The sequence below is a fragment of the Drosophila biarmipes genome, chromosome 3R (assembly GCF_025231255.1).
Source record: "Drosophila biarmipes strain raj3 chromosome 3R, RU_DBia_V1.1, whole genome shotgun sequence".
NCBI lineage: Eukaryota > Metazoa > Arthropoda > Insecta > Diptera > Drosophilidae > Drosophila > Drosophila biarmipes.
In genome coordinates this window covers 30416915-30431743 of record NC_066616.1, presented here as the reverse complement: position 1 = coordinate 30431743, position 14829 = coordinate 30416915, and the positions used below count along the sequence as shown (strand labels likewise).

Sequence of the window (14829 nt, the reverse complement as noted above, 5' to 3'; positions counted from 1 at the left end):
CACCGCCAGCGAAACAGATGAGTTCGGCATAGGGAAATATAACTGCGCTAGTCATTTAATGCGTGCAGCAAACAATGAACTCGGCCGTTCCCGGGCTGGTGGAAAAAATCCAAGAATAAATCGTGACAGAGCTCGCAAACAAACGCCCATCACAATGGACAGTCGGATAGACAGATAGATACACGGGCCGAGATTCAGATACTTGGCAACACGCACAGGATATGCACACATAAAACAAACAGAATCCTTGCTCAGGGACACGCTAGCTCAAGTGGAGTGTGAGACAAGATGAGATGCTTGAATATATCAATGACAACACTCTGGAAAAGATTGATGTGGGGCGCGGCCAGGGAAGTGTGAATTGGGCCGGAGATCGACACTTGAGACACTCTACAAGGAAGCCCGTTTAAAGTGATTGATTGGCGCGGGGAAATATTCATCAGAACGTATGACTTTAGTGGGTTTTTATTATTATAAAATATTTCACAACATCTACTACAGGCGATTAGGCTCGATGCAATAAAAAATAATGGAACAAAAGATACATATTTTGTTCTGCCCCAAGCATAGTTTTTTTAATGCCATTTCGCTAATAATTGTCGGAATCAGAAATGGTAAACATTGTTTTTCTCGTGGCTTAATTTCGAATTCATTGGCATTTAAACCTAAAAAACTGTTATTTTTGCCATTTTTTGCTCAGATACATGATGTAACCCCTACAAAAAATGTGAAAATTGATCAAAAAATAAATTTTCTTTAAAGGGATAAGAATCGGTAGCATATTAAGTCAGCTTTCCAAAATAGTCAGCCGTTTGGCTATACGCCTTCATTTAGCAAAGTTACGATTGAAAAACCGCTAAAAAAGAGAGTATTTTTGACAGAGATAAAGAGCCCATTATTTATCCCTAAAAATATACGTTTTTTGGATACCACTCTGCTAATAATTGTCGGTTTAAGGAGTGTCATACCTAGTTCTTTTCGTGATTAAATTTCCAGTTAATTGACATTTAAATCTAAAAAGGTATAATTTTGGACATTTTTCGCAAAAAAGCATGATAACAAAAATACGGCAATTGGTCCAAAAATAAATTTCCTTAAAAGTGATAGGGATCGTTAGCAAATTAACCAAGCTGCTCAAAACATTTGATCTTTCTGCTGTACGCCTTGAAATAGTTTAATATTCCATTAAAAATATGAGTAAAGACTAAGGTTGACGTTATATATTCGCTTTAATATATACTTGATGCTTGCATTCAAGCTTTAATATTAAGTGAGTGATTAGGCATGGTAATCCATATATTGATTGCAAAGAAACCTTTGCCACACAGCTTGAAGTGATTGATTGATTGCCAGAATTTATTAATCGACGGTATTTACGAGGAATATTTATTATTAAACCATACTTTCCAGAATCAATATAAAGTCGCTTTAAATGCTGTATATTAATACATAATTCATGCAGACCTTTGGCTCTGAATCCCGTAATACCGAAACAATCATCCTGCCCTGCGGACTTGAGCCCCATAACCCCACTTGACCCCCAAGGACATTCGGGGTGTTAAATGACTCACATGCTGAGCGGCTGCCAGCAATTGACAACACGTTTTCGCCACCCCCAGGGAGGCCACCCCGAAAACCCTTTGAAAATACCACCGAGCCACGTGATCTGCCGGATGGGAAACCGTTGTGACACCGCCGTGCCGCCAAAAGTCATTGCGGTAAAGAGTTATGGCCAATAAACAAAATCACTGGCAGGAATAGAAAACTCGCCTTTGTCTGCGGGCAATCGACATTTAGCATTTGGCACTTGGGAATCGCACTGGGATTGGGTGTCAACCAGAACAACAATCGACCCAGTCGCTTTGGCAGTCCATAAAACCAGGCACAAGGATCGGAAACGAAGCGTCCTGGCCAAGTTAATCCGAGCGTCAGGCGCTGAAATGTGAATTTAATGCGAATTGTTAGACCAAATTTATGGTTTATGGGTTCTATAAAAAACCAACTTGCGGAAGAAGTTCCCATCCTGCGGCCCCACATGCAAAGCCCATGGGACCACGACCACACCGAGCGGATTGGGGGCCGGAAGTAGGAGTTGTTGTGTCTGTGTAACTTCTGGTGACAGTGTTTAATTGCTCATATTGAACACGTGTTGGCCTCGCAGCTGAGCTCAAATGGAACAGCAAGCGGGTCTCAGCTTAGATTGTGCACGCCTCAGCTGGCTGGGGTACACAGCGAGAAAAAGGGGTAGAAATTTTAAAGAAGATTTATTATAAGAAAAACACCGAGTTTTAAATAAACAGTTTCAGAAGTGGATATAGCAAAAAAATGTAAATATTATTAACAATAATGTCAATAAAGCATCTCATATATATTACAATTATTTTGTGAATTAAAAATTATAATTTTTTTCGAAATACTATATCTAAATCGTTAACAAATTTTACAGAAAATATTATGATAGTTTTTTTTTGTGTCAATAATTTACAACTGAACAAATTGTTAGAGCCCAGAAAGATATTGATTTTATTATATTATTATTGGAAAGGTAAAAAAATATTTTTACCTTTAGTTCAATTAATTTTGTAGCTCAAAAAATACGTTAAATTATTAGAAGTTTTTTTTGGTGCACTGGTATTATGGCCGACAGCAAATTGCTTTTTCAGCTTTGACACTTTTTCGTGGCACGCTTTGCTTTCGGCCAGGCAGCTCAAGTCGAGTCCTGGCCAGAAGAAGAGGACGAGTCTTCAGGCCGACTGGGCCCAAGGTAGTATCTGCACATATTTTTCGCCAATTCCGCACGTCACGAGGAGTTGACCGTAGAGTTTTTCTGCTGGACTTCCTTGTGTACTCTGTTTTTCCTTGCCGCCTTTGTTTTTGGACGCCTGTTTTTTCTGTTGAGTCAACGGAATTGCGTGTCCAAAATGGGATTCCCTGGTCCAATGTCTGCTAAAGCAGAGCTCAATGCAGCTCAGTCGCAGACGGACACATAAATTTAACTGCCCTGGAGCCTGATTGAGTGAGCCACTTCAATTGGCACCTACATAGCTACCTACGTGCCACTTGATCTATATACTCGCCCCAAACCAAGCCGCCTCGAAAGCTCGAGAGCATTAAAGTGATTATTGCCTGCTGGCAATTTATAAGCTGAAAATTCATGCGGCAATAAAAATTATATGCAGCATGGCGGCAAAAACAGCTATTAGTTTTTCTGATCCCACTGCTGCGGAGGGGATGCACTCAAACAAAAGCAGGGGCATTAAGCATAATCGTAAAATGCATTTACGACTGCATCCCAGAGTGTTGTTAAAACTTTGCCGTGCTTAAATTCGGTTATTGTTATTTGTATGGTGCAGCGATTAAAAGTTTTATTTTAATTGAAAAATATTTATGGACATTAAAAATTTGTACGTGTCTGCCGGTGTGTGATCGAGAGCACTCGTATGCTGTGCAAATGCAGCAAATGCCGATTCTACGGCATCGTCTTCACAACGGACCACAAATGCTGATGCGATTATCAAAGTTTAATGTGCGAAAATAAAGATATTTAAGAGGGGATTATTTATTACAAAAATATGCAGCACTTTGGCATTGAGATGTTTTTATTTTGTTGGAGAGCAGCCGTGTAAGCTGGCAAAATAGGCCACAAAGGGATTTAGTTACTGCGGTAAATGCAACTTTGCTCTTCAATGCCCGATGCCTTTTTGCATTATTTTGTGTGAAAAGAGGAAATGAATAACAATAACAGCTTTGCATTGGCAGCAGTTGAGTGGAATCTTTAAATCGTTCTTTAAAGTTCTGCGATTTATTTTACCTAAATTATTGAAATATATAAAACTTGCTTTAGAAAAATATTAAAAAAAAGCTTTTACTCTCCTTTTTCAAATTAAAAACTCCACTATTCTCAGCATAACCACCTTTTTAAAATGTTCCAAAATGGTATTATTTAATTACAATTTATTTTATCTTGCTGACAATTTTTTTGTTTTGCACCTCCGATGACAGTGCAACCCACATCAAAGTTTGCTCCGCATTATGTCGAGCGTCAACGCCTGCATGGGTGTCTGGGTGGCATAAGCCTCATTTTAGCCATGTACCGCCCGAACTCCGAGCCCCAACCCATGAACCCACCACGAGGTCAACCAACTCGGCCCACACAACAGAATCTCGAATGGCTTCCAGTCTCTCGCTCCTAACAAAGTGCAGCGCTTCACTTTTTTTTGACAGACATTGCTCGCCAAATTTAATGTCAGCTCTGCTGCCTTTGCCTTTTGGCTCAGGGGAAATTGTTGGCTCGCCCAAAAAAAAAATCCCATAAAAGCGTAGGAAAAAAGAAAGTAGCTAAAACAAAAAGGGAGGAAAATCAGGACAAAAAATATAGAATCGCGTATACGCCACATGGCCAGCCAGTGAAGACAGAGGGGCGGGTCTTCTTCCAACTGTCCCCAGTTGTACATGCAGCACTTTCTGCTCTAATAAATGAAATCAGGGAGCGTAACATTATGTGATGGATATATTGTTACGAGTGCTCTACTTCAGCATTTCAGCATTTACTGGGGTTTGGGGGGCAGCCGACCCCCGAATCCCTCCTGGGCGCGCCTTTAATAGTTGATATTGTTGCATTTCCCCTGTATTGCTGCCGTTTTCCTCCTTTTTCATCCTTATTGTTTGTCGCGTAATTTTCCGCATGTTGCCTTCGAGCAGCCAGCACAAAAAGCAAGAGCAGCCAGCACAACCGAAATGCAAATGGACAGTTGAATAATTGCTAAAGCTGATGAGTGACAGCAGATACACAATAACCAAGAAAAAATAACATTTCCAACTGGTTTTCCGTGGCCTGATGAAGTGTTGATGTGCTGCAGCCAACCACTTTGATTGCCACTTTAATGCCGCGTTGCACGTGTTTTTAAGTATTAAGCGGCAAGAATAAAAAACAGAGAGAACTGACCAAGAAAAACAAATTAAGAAGAAAGTAGATTTAAAAAATACATATTTTTAAAATATTTTTTAACCTTTAAAAAGGTCTTAGATATTTTATAAAAATATCCTTATCCCATTCTTCGTTTTTCCTTAAACTATCCAAAATTGGACATATATATGGAATATTTTGAGAATTCAACCCAGATCTTATGCAAATTTAGAAAATTTCAGATGAGCAACCAAGATTTATTTGGCTGGCCCGCGCCGCATATATATTCTAGAATAAATTCCGAGCTCGCCCACTTCCAGTAAATGCCACCTACGAACCCAGCCATAAATATCATGTGCATTTTTCAATTTCCTCTGCGTGCCGGGGAACGAGGCAAACGGAAAATTATTTATGGCATGCAAAATTGCCGGCCATAATAATGCATATCACATATAGTAGTTGGCCAATAAAATTACAATTGGCCGCCTGGCCAGGAAGACCGTAATTTAGTTTGCCATTGCAATTCAATTAAGACGTTAATTGGCCCTGAGAAGTCGAAAAGACAGCCGGCAGTGGAGAGTCGACGCTCGCCATTCGAATTGGCCAAACACAACAGCTCGGGGGGAAATGGCCGATTTCCTAGCTGGCCAAAATCAGGAGCCGGACGAAGCCAAATCAAGTGGCAAAAGTTTGCCAACTGGCAGAGTGTGTGTCCGTATGTGTGCTTTATTTAGCATAGAATTTGCCTGTGCAGTCGGAAAAATACCCCCTCCCCGGATTTTCGCCACCCGGAAAATCGAGACAGGAGCAGCCCACTCATGTGCATGCCTAATGAAGCCATCTATTTCGTGTGGCACTGATGAACAGGCAGCGTCTTCTGGATGGCAAAATCCTCGAGCAGGCGGAAAACTTTTCCACTCCGCCTGCAGAAGGGCTAAGGGGATGACGGCTGGTCATGTACGGACACAGAAATCAATTAACTTAATTTCCGCACGTTGCGTGAACAAGGGATTACGCCGAACATGGGAGTCGATAAAACTTCATCGGGACATCCACATCCACATTCACATCCAGATCCACATCTCTAACAACAACAGGATCAGGAACAGGATGTGCATGGAGGGCGGAAACTTTGACAAAGATTCTGGGCTGCGGACATGGACAAGGACAAGGACGACTGGCAAGTCGCATAAAAGTCGAAAAGTTTAATTGGCTTGGCGACACTTTGCCAGAGCACGCTCCAAATCAATTGACTGACAAAACAGGGCTGTCACACAAATCTATTTGCACTTCATTGCGAGGTCGCGCAGATGTCTTAGCGGGTATTCATTAAAAAAGATTTAAATAGGAGAGATGGCTAAAATATGTACTTAAAATCACACTGATATCATTATAGTCAATGCTTTAAAAAGGATATAAAAAGGATTATAAAATAAAATAAATATATTTCAAATGAACCCCCTAAACTTAAAACAAAAACTTTCAAAACATCGATAAAAAAGTGCTTTATTGTTTTTAAAGATTTTATTCTGTGTTGACTTCTAAAATATCTTATAATTAATTGAATCCTCTTTCTTTCTTTCAGATTGGTCTCTTGCGTGGTGGCAAAATGCTGGCAGAGGAGTCCCCGGATTATCTGAGGCAGCAATATAGTGCCGACTCTCTGGAGGATGTCTTCCTGAAGCTCTCCGTCTTGCAGAACATGGGAAAGCGCCGACGATCGTCGATAGCTCAGGAAATTGTGGAACAGGTGACGGTACCGGCAATCTCCAATCCCGCCTTGGACATGTCCGATGAGCAGCACGCCGCCGAAATTTCCGGAGAATTCGGAGATAACATTTCCATGTCCTCGGCTGCCCGAGATCCGATCAGTACCACCGCCCCCGCAGCTCCTCCGCTGCCTCCTCCCCAGGAGACACCCACTTCCTTCTGGTACAACCTCCATGTTATGCAGTCGCATCACCTGCACGCCCTCATCTGGAAGAACTTCTTGTGGATGATGCGCAACGTGGGGTGAGTAGAAGGGTTTAGAAGAGCACCGCCGTCGTCCACACTAGAAAGATAAATCGAGAAAAAATTGGTTAAAAATATCATTTTTAGGGTGTGAGTTCCAATTGATAGAAAATTTTATTATGAGTTCAACGAGGTATAACATTCTATTATTGGACCTTTGTAGTTTCGACCAAAATTGTGATGTTTTAGGGTGAGAAAGTAAGACTATTGGTTTTGTCCAAAAACCGATATTTTTCTATTACCTTTTTATGTGTAACTGGGTCAAAAATGGTCCGAGTTCAAAAGGACTCATTGTTTTGGACAGCTTAAAAGCTAGATAATTAATTGCAGTTACTTTCAAGCTTATTCTAAAAACTAAAAATTTTCGAAAATTTTTACTTTTTTTGCTAGGGGTAGCATCGTTATTTTTTGCGAAAATAGTTCAAAAATTAAGTTTTTAAGGTGTGAATGCCAATTGATTGGAAATTTCTTTACGAACTCAGCAAGGTATGACATTCCATTTTTGAGCCATTATTTTTGTTGTTCCGATCTAAATACTGATCATTTTTGGGCGAAAATTACAATCTCAGTTTTTGGCGAAAAAAAGGTTTTTTCTTAATCCATTTTTGTTGTAACCTGGCCAAAAATGGTCTTAAACTTAAAATACACACTATTTTGGACAGTTAACGAGCTAGATAATTGATCGCAGTCATTTTATGATTGATTTAAAAATTTTTAAATTTTCGAAAATTTTGACTTTTTTCTCTAGGGGTACCATCGTCATTTTTGGCGAAAATAGGTCAAAAATTAAGTTTTTAAGGTGTGAATGCCAATTGATTGGAAATTTTTTTACGAACTCAGCAAGGTATGACATTCCATTTTTGCTCTAATACTTTTGTTGTAAAATAAGGATTCGACCTAAATACATATTCGAATTACTTCTTAATTCTTTTATGCTGTTACTTTACTATTTTTGTAAAATCATGATTTGTATTTCCAGTGTGGTGGGCATTCTATAAGTGCACCCATGCCCAAACCAAGAGCACATTACTTGAACTACGTAGAAATAAGCCACTACCACTCATCAATTGTAAACCAACTTTGGGTGCTTTTCCGCAGGGTGATGCTGTTCATCGTGGGCCTGCCGGTGGTGCAGATACTGCTCTTCTGCTACGCCATCGGCCATGATCCCACTGGCCTCAAATTGGCCGTGGCGAATCACGAGATGTCGGGGGAAATGATTATGGAACAATTCTGTCCAGTGCACACCGGATGCAATCAGACGATGCTGAGCTGCCGTTATCTCGATATGCTGGTCAAGAACAAGAGCATGGTTGTGGTGAGTGCAATGCAAATTACCTACTCGAGTTCAGCCCCATCCCCCATACCCTTTCACCATCCCCCCGGGAGCAGAGGGACATGGTCAGAGGCTGGAAGAGCGAAAAGGGGGGAGCTTAAGGATGCGAATGGGGCAGTGGCAGTGGCAAATGCACTTGCAGTTGCAGTGGCAGATGCAACTCCCAGCCCGGGGGTGCAATATCAGCTGTCATTGGCTTTTCGGTTAAATTGTGCAGTGCGAACTTTACAATAACCACTCATGTGGCTTATATTCAGGGCCCGATCGCCTGTACGCACGCCCTCTGCTGGCCGCTCCTGTAATTTATTTCAATTTGTGTGGACAGCCGAGTGGCTCCCCCTGTTGGGCGGCCAGGCTGCCGGGGGAGCTGCCCGGTCTTCAATCTACTGCACACATCATTTCGCCCTGCCGCACTCCTAAATCACCCCTCCACATACTTGCCTTTGTCTTGGCCACATTGCCGATGCCGGCGATGGTTGTTTGGCTAGTTTGTGGCTGAGTATTGTTAGTAGAAGATCACTCTATAAATATTTAGTTTTAGCTTATAATATTTGGAAAATATTCCTAAAATAATGGTATTAGATTTATAAAACTCTATTGAATATTGAAGAATATTATCCTAAGAAGTAAGTAAATTTAACTTAATTATTTTTTTGGTTATATTTATTGATAAAGAATTGTATATATATATATATATATATATATATATAACACTCTAATACTACAAAGATTTACTTTTTCTTAAGAAAAACAAATGGTTCCTTATCAATTCCCAAAAATGTTTACCAATTTTATTAGTACTATTATTATATCTTTGGTTTGGCTACCTTTTCTTGACAAATTGGGGCAACTCTGCTCCTTGTTCGATGCAAAATGAAGAGGATGCTGCCACTGCCATCGCCTTTGCCTCCGATTGGGCCGTTGCCCTTGGTGTTGGCGAACACAAATTACAGCTGCTTATCTTTGGCACAGCAACAACAGGCCGAGTCGAGTCGACTGTCGGCCAGTCGGTCGAGATCATCAATAAATTTACTGCCCTGCCATGGGCGGCGATGGCCAGGAATAGTGGGCCAGAACCGAACCGAGCAGGGCAGAATAGGGCAGCATTACGGAGGCCAAGGAAAGCCGCTTGTGGCAATTTATTGCAAATTACGCTTCAAAAACAAAGTCGCTTTTGTTGCCTAATTTGAGTTTCGTTTCGCTTCGAGGACTCCGGTCCCCACGAGTCCGGGCTTACGATTCCATGCATTTTACATTAGACACTATAATAAGCGTAATAACACTAAAGTAGCTCCAGGAGTATGGGTATTTTTACGATTAGTTTGCACAGCATTCATGCAAAATTGAAACTTATTAACTGGCTGGCTGTAAACTTCTGGCTCTGAGAAGTTTACGCTCCGCACAACCCCTACCACACTCGTCTCCGTTTCGCTGAAAGACAATAAAACAAAATCAGCATTGAGATCTCAATGTCCCATCAAATTATCCCGCCAACAGACCGTGACCTCCTAAACTTTTTCGAAATTTCCAAATAACAATATAATAAAGACCGCAATAATAAGGCCAGCAACCGTCCGCATGCCTGGACTGGCAATTTGCGAGGAAAACTTTTTACCTTTTGGAAATTGAAAAGCATCCCCCAACCGCCGGCTATCAGACTAAATTTGTATAACTTCGGACGAGAATAAGGGAGAATGTTGAAAAAATAATACGCGGCCGTGTATCTTTAGGCCGTATCAAAAGACCCAGAGCGCAGGGGAGGAGAAGGAGAGGAGGCCAAGTTAATTTTGGTCAATGAACAGCATATCAACGTGCCATCAGCACTTGGCCAAAACCGCGTCCCTGCCTCGGCTCACCTTTTAAAAATCCAGGATAGAGGATGGAGCTCCGGGCGCACCCCCAGGGCGGGTCAAAGAAATTTGAATTTTCTCTCTGACGGCAAAGCGCTTCGTGCTTTTCAATACCACTTTTCTTTAGCCCGTAGTTAAAGGAGAGATTGGCAAGAGTTTGATGTCTATATCGGAAAGGCTTTAGAAGAGGTTCTAACCTCTGGTCAAAATACAATAAAATTTAATCAGTTTAAAAACGTATATCCATATTACAAATGTTAAGGAAGACTATTGGAAAATAATTACAGTCAGAATATTTTTTTTTGTGACTTAAGCTTCCTAATAAGTATTTTTTAAGCTGCCCAAAAATGGTTGCTGTCTTTAAGTATTTTCCTCCCTTTTCCTTGTGGTTGTGTATTTTCCAGATCCAATTTTCTAAAGGCAGCTTCCTGAATGCTTGCAGTAATAATGTTACAAACTTGCCCCAAGGCTGAAAAACCCAAAAAAGGGAGTCTTAATTTATGGGAAAATTTGAAAATATATTGTGGTCAGCCGATGTCGTTGACTGTTGTCGTTGCTTCTAATTAAAAGTCCATTAAGCATGACAATGTGGCTCATTAGTGAAAAGGAGTGGCTGGCAAATTTCATGGTTTTTGGTGCAGCAGAAAGGCTAAGAAAATCTGGTAGGGAAAGTATTTACAATAATTCAATTAAAACAAATTTTATATAAATAAAATATATATATGTTTGAAATACGTTCTCTGCCTTTAAAACATTTTTATTAATTCATTTTAATCAGCAGCCTAGATTACTCCAGCTAACAATCCCCTTTGACTGCGCTCCTGATGGCACTTGATTAGCGACAAGCTTTTACTTGAAGAAAGTGCTCGAAAGTGCTTCCTTAGGTGGCTTTCCTTCTTTTTTATCCAGCAGCCAGGAGATTTTATGAGGCAAGTTAGGGCAAAGTCGAAACAAAAATTGCCAAGGTAGCTGGGGAAAGTTTTTCTCCCAGCTCCTTTCGAGCTCATTTGCGTCGAGCTTCTGACCAAGTTGACTTCATTTGCGCATAGTTTGTGGCTCAAGTTTGTCATAAACAATGTTGAAGTTGGGGTTAAATAGTAGCATAAAACTTGTTCAGGGCCTGCACTTTGATTGTCCGTAGTCATGGCTCTTCACATTATAATTTATTCCGGTTTCCAAGTGTAGAGCTCGCCAGTCGTTCGACTTCAGGTGTTCCGAGGATTCAAATCCAATCTGGGCAACATAGTTTCGGCCAGAACACACACATCCCTTTCTGGGCCATCAAATCTAATGAGGCCAATTAAGCCGCACACCCCGACATCGGGCAATCTCTGCGTGTGTGGCCAAGACGGCAATTGCGTAAATTTCACGCCTGTCTGCGGGGCCTCCATCCCAGAGCCATTTGCGTTTAAATAACTGCAGATCGAAGCCGCAAAATTGCCCGAACTAAGCCCAAATACAAATGCCAATACACGCAGCCTGGGTTTTGTGGCTCAGATTGTTGGGCCCACACATAAGTGACTGGCGAAAGTTCGGGGAAAGTTTTGCCCCCTCGAAGCTGGAAGTTCGAAGGCAACTTAATAAGTGTGTGAGCACTTGCCGGAACTGGCTGAAGATCCAGGGATCTGCTCCACTTTCCCGGTTCATTATTTATTTCGCAGCCAAATGAAATTGTTACAGATAACACAAGCATATTGTTGACAAAACAGGGAAAACAGGGAAAACAACGCACAGTGTCCGCAAAAAAGTAGGCAACGCCGCGAAAACGCCTCTTCTTTGTCTGTTGATTTGTTTGCCTTGCTGAATTTATCGCCTGGCGCAAAGTACGCACATTAATTACGGGGAGTTACTTTTATTGTTGCTACAAGGGAACGTGCGGGGCAGTACAGTGCGGAACATAGCAGAACGCCCCACATGCAGCAAACAATGCTACAGGAAATGAAGCGGGACGCACAAAGAGACAGCTCACAAAGCTGCCAAGAAAGGAAGTGCCGTGGGCCGGCATCCTGCCTACCCCGAATACTGGGTCCTGGGTCCTGGGTCCTGGATCCACGGATCCCCGGAACACCCCGACTCCCCTCGAAGCGCGACATGCGTGGCTCAATAATTCAGAGGCTCCGATTTTAATTGCACAGCAACGGCGAAAACAATACCCAGGTCTGGCAGGTGCAATGACTTTTTAAGCTAATTGAATGAGCATTTGATTGACTGCTGGCATTTGCCTTCTCGGGTTTCCCAGACGAGCCGAAAACATTGAAGCATTTTTAGATTCCGAGAATTTCTATAGATGAAGAGGGTGTTTTGTAACAAACTTGCACAATCTTTCAAGGAAATATCAAAAATGAAAAACAAAGTAAATACAGTCTTTGAAAGTTTATAAAACATTTGTTTTTGGGATCCTTTCAATTGCAAAATTATATAGGTACTCTCAAAAGTGATAATATATAGTGATATTATTTCTAAAATAAACAAAAATTGCCAAAGGATGGGTTTTAAAATATTTATTTTCTTTTAAGATTATATCATTTTTATATGGAACTATGGTAATGTTTGCTTTAATTTTTTGTAGAAATATGTGACCGACGATGAGATGGCCTACGAAGAAGTGAGGAAAGGCAAAGCCTGGGCGGCTCTAGTGATCCAATCGAACTATACAGCTTCTCTGATGGAACGCGTAGAAGATGGTCGCTATGCAGAGGATGGCACTATTGAGGCCTCCGATCTGGCAGTGCGCATGGATTGGTCCAGTAAGTATAAGAGAAATTGTATTAAATAGTTTTAGATAGTTAATAATATCAACATTCCCCATAGACCAACAAATCTCCCAGCTGCTGTACCGCGATCTCCAGTACACCTTCTTCAACTTTGTGGGCGACATGCTGAGCGCCTGTGATGTCAACCCCAAACTGGGACGTGTGCCCGTGGACTTCCAGGAGCCCGTATACGGCTACCGCAATCCCAACTTCACGGACTTTGCTGCCCCGGGCGTCATCCTGACCATCATCTTCTTCCTGGCCGTGGCTGTTACCTCGGGAGCCATGTTGATCGACCGGAATGAAGGCATGTTGGAGCGGTGTTTGGTGGCTGGGATCACGGGTCCTGAGATCCTCCTCTCCCAGGTGGTCACCCAGTTTACGGTGATGCTGAGCCAGACCATCTTCGTGCTGATAGTTAGCTTTTACTTCTTCGAACTGACCTTGGTGGGAAATATTTGGCTAGTGGTGGCCCTATGCATTCTGAATGGACTGTGCGGCATGAGCTTTGGATTTGTCATTTCCTGTGCCGTGGATACGGAGAGAACTGCCACATATGTGGCCATGGGCTCCTTCCTGCCCATCGTTATGCTGTGCGGCATTATCTGGCCCATCGAGGGCATGTTCCCACTGCTACAGTTCTTCACAGCCTTCCTGCCCCTCACGAAACCCACGGAGTCCATGAGGTCCATCCTGCAGCGCGGCTGGGGCATCGACAATCCCGTCGTCTACAACGGCTTCATTTCGATTTCCTCCTGGGTTCTGGTATTCCTCGTACTTACCATCCTGCTGCTCAAGTTCAAGAAGGGTTAGGGCCTAATCTGGGTTTATCCAAGCCAGGAAAAGTGTGATGATACATTGGAGGTCAAATATCCATAAAGAAAGTCAAAATTGTATATTACCCCAGCCAGAAGCCTTAGCTTAGCTTTGTTTCTCTAAATCTTCCTAGCCCCAATATCACACTTTTCCTGTTTCCATTTCTTATGATTTTACTAGGTTTTAAGGGTAGACTTACGCTCTCTTAGCCAGTAATTAGTGCTTAGTCCTAGCCCTCCTCCACTGGCAAATAGGTTCCGGATCACCACTACCACTAAGTATGGAAATTGTTGTGCCTTGTAGTATAAGCCTTCCCATTTCATCTTCTATACACTCTCATAGCAACCATTCACCGCACAAAAGACGACATCGAAACATTCTATTTATGTTGTAAGCTTGTGAACGAAATTCCGAAAGTTTGAATAAATTGATAGAAAAACTTTGCCGAGATTTACCTCAGAAATTATTGTGGAAAGCTTGCTCTCGGTAATTGTGATTTATTCACATGGGGGGAAGGCCCTGTGATTGCTCTGATTGCACCTGCTGAGTCGATGAGTCGGTGAGCAAACTGGGCGAAATTTCCGGGCTCCGCACTTCGGACTTTTGGACTCCGGACCGAGAGGCAGGCGAAGTTGCTGCATTGTCGAAGTCGGTGCCAAGTGGTCCTGTGGTCCCTTCAATCAGTCATTGGTTTTGCCAATATTTATTTACCGAGTATCTGCAATCAAAGACCTCAAAAAGAAAGGACCCTAGAGCTGCCCTTTGCACCCCGGACATTATGCGAGGAAAGGCCCTCCCGGTGGGCGGAGATGGAATGTCATGGTGGCTCGTTTTCGACACATTTCACATTTTGTGGCAAAATCAATTAAACCGGAAATGCATGTAGACCATGACCGAGTGGGTGGGTGATGGGGTGGCTAGGTGGTGGCCACACGTGCAGCGGCGGGTGGGCGGTATCCAGCATCCGCTTAACACGAAAATTCAACTTAACAAGCGAACAAAGTGCCAAGGAAGCGAATGGAAGAAGTTGCTACCCGGGAGCACTGGGAAAAAAGAGGGAAGCTACAGGAGAGCTAATAAAGAGGTTATAGTTTTCAGTGATGGAATACCAATAAAAATAGTTTGACTTACAAAGGTTTTTTAAGTAATTAGGTG

The 14829-nt window shown here is 42.1% G+C and overlaps 1 protein-coding gene across 1 annotated transcript in view; it reads left to right on the top strand.

Annotated features, from left to right (window-relative positions):
- The window catches only part of LOC108025365 (ABC transporter G family member 20), a 50459-nt gene extending 36335 nt beyond the window's left edge, over positions 1–14124 (top strand). The window contains exons 6-9 of the mRNA XM_017095824.3: positions 6492–6919; positions 8018–8237; positions 12675–12852; positions 12917–14124. Coding sequence (XP_016951313.1) covers positions 6492–6919; positions 8018–8237; positions 12675–12852; positions 12917–13671 — 1581 coding nt within the window. The 3' untranslated portion in view covers positions 13672–14124. The remainder of the gene's footprint in view (positions 1–6491; positions 6920–8017; positions 8238–12674; positions 12853–12916) is intronic.
- Positions 14125–14829: the final 705 nt, after the last annotated feature.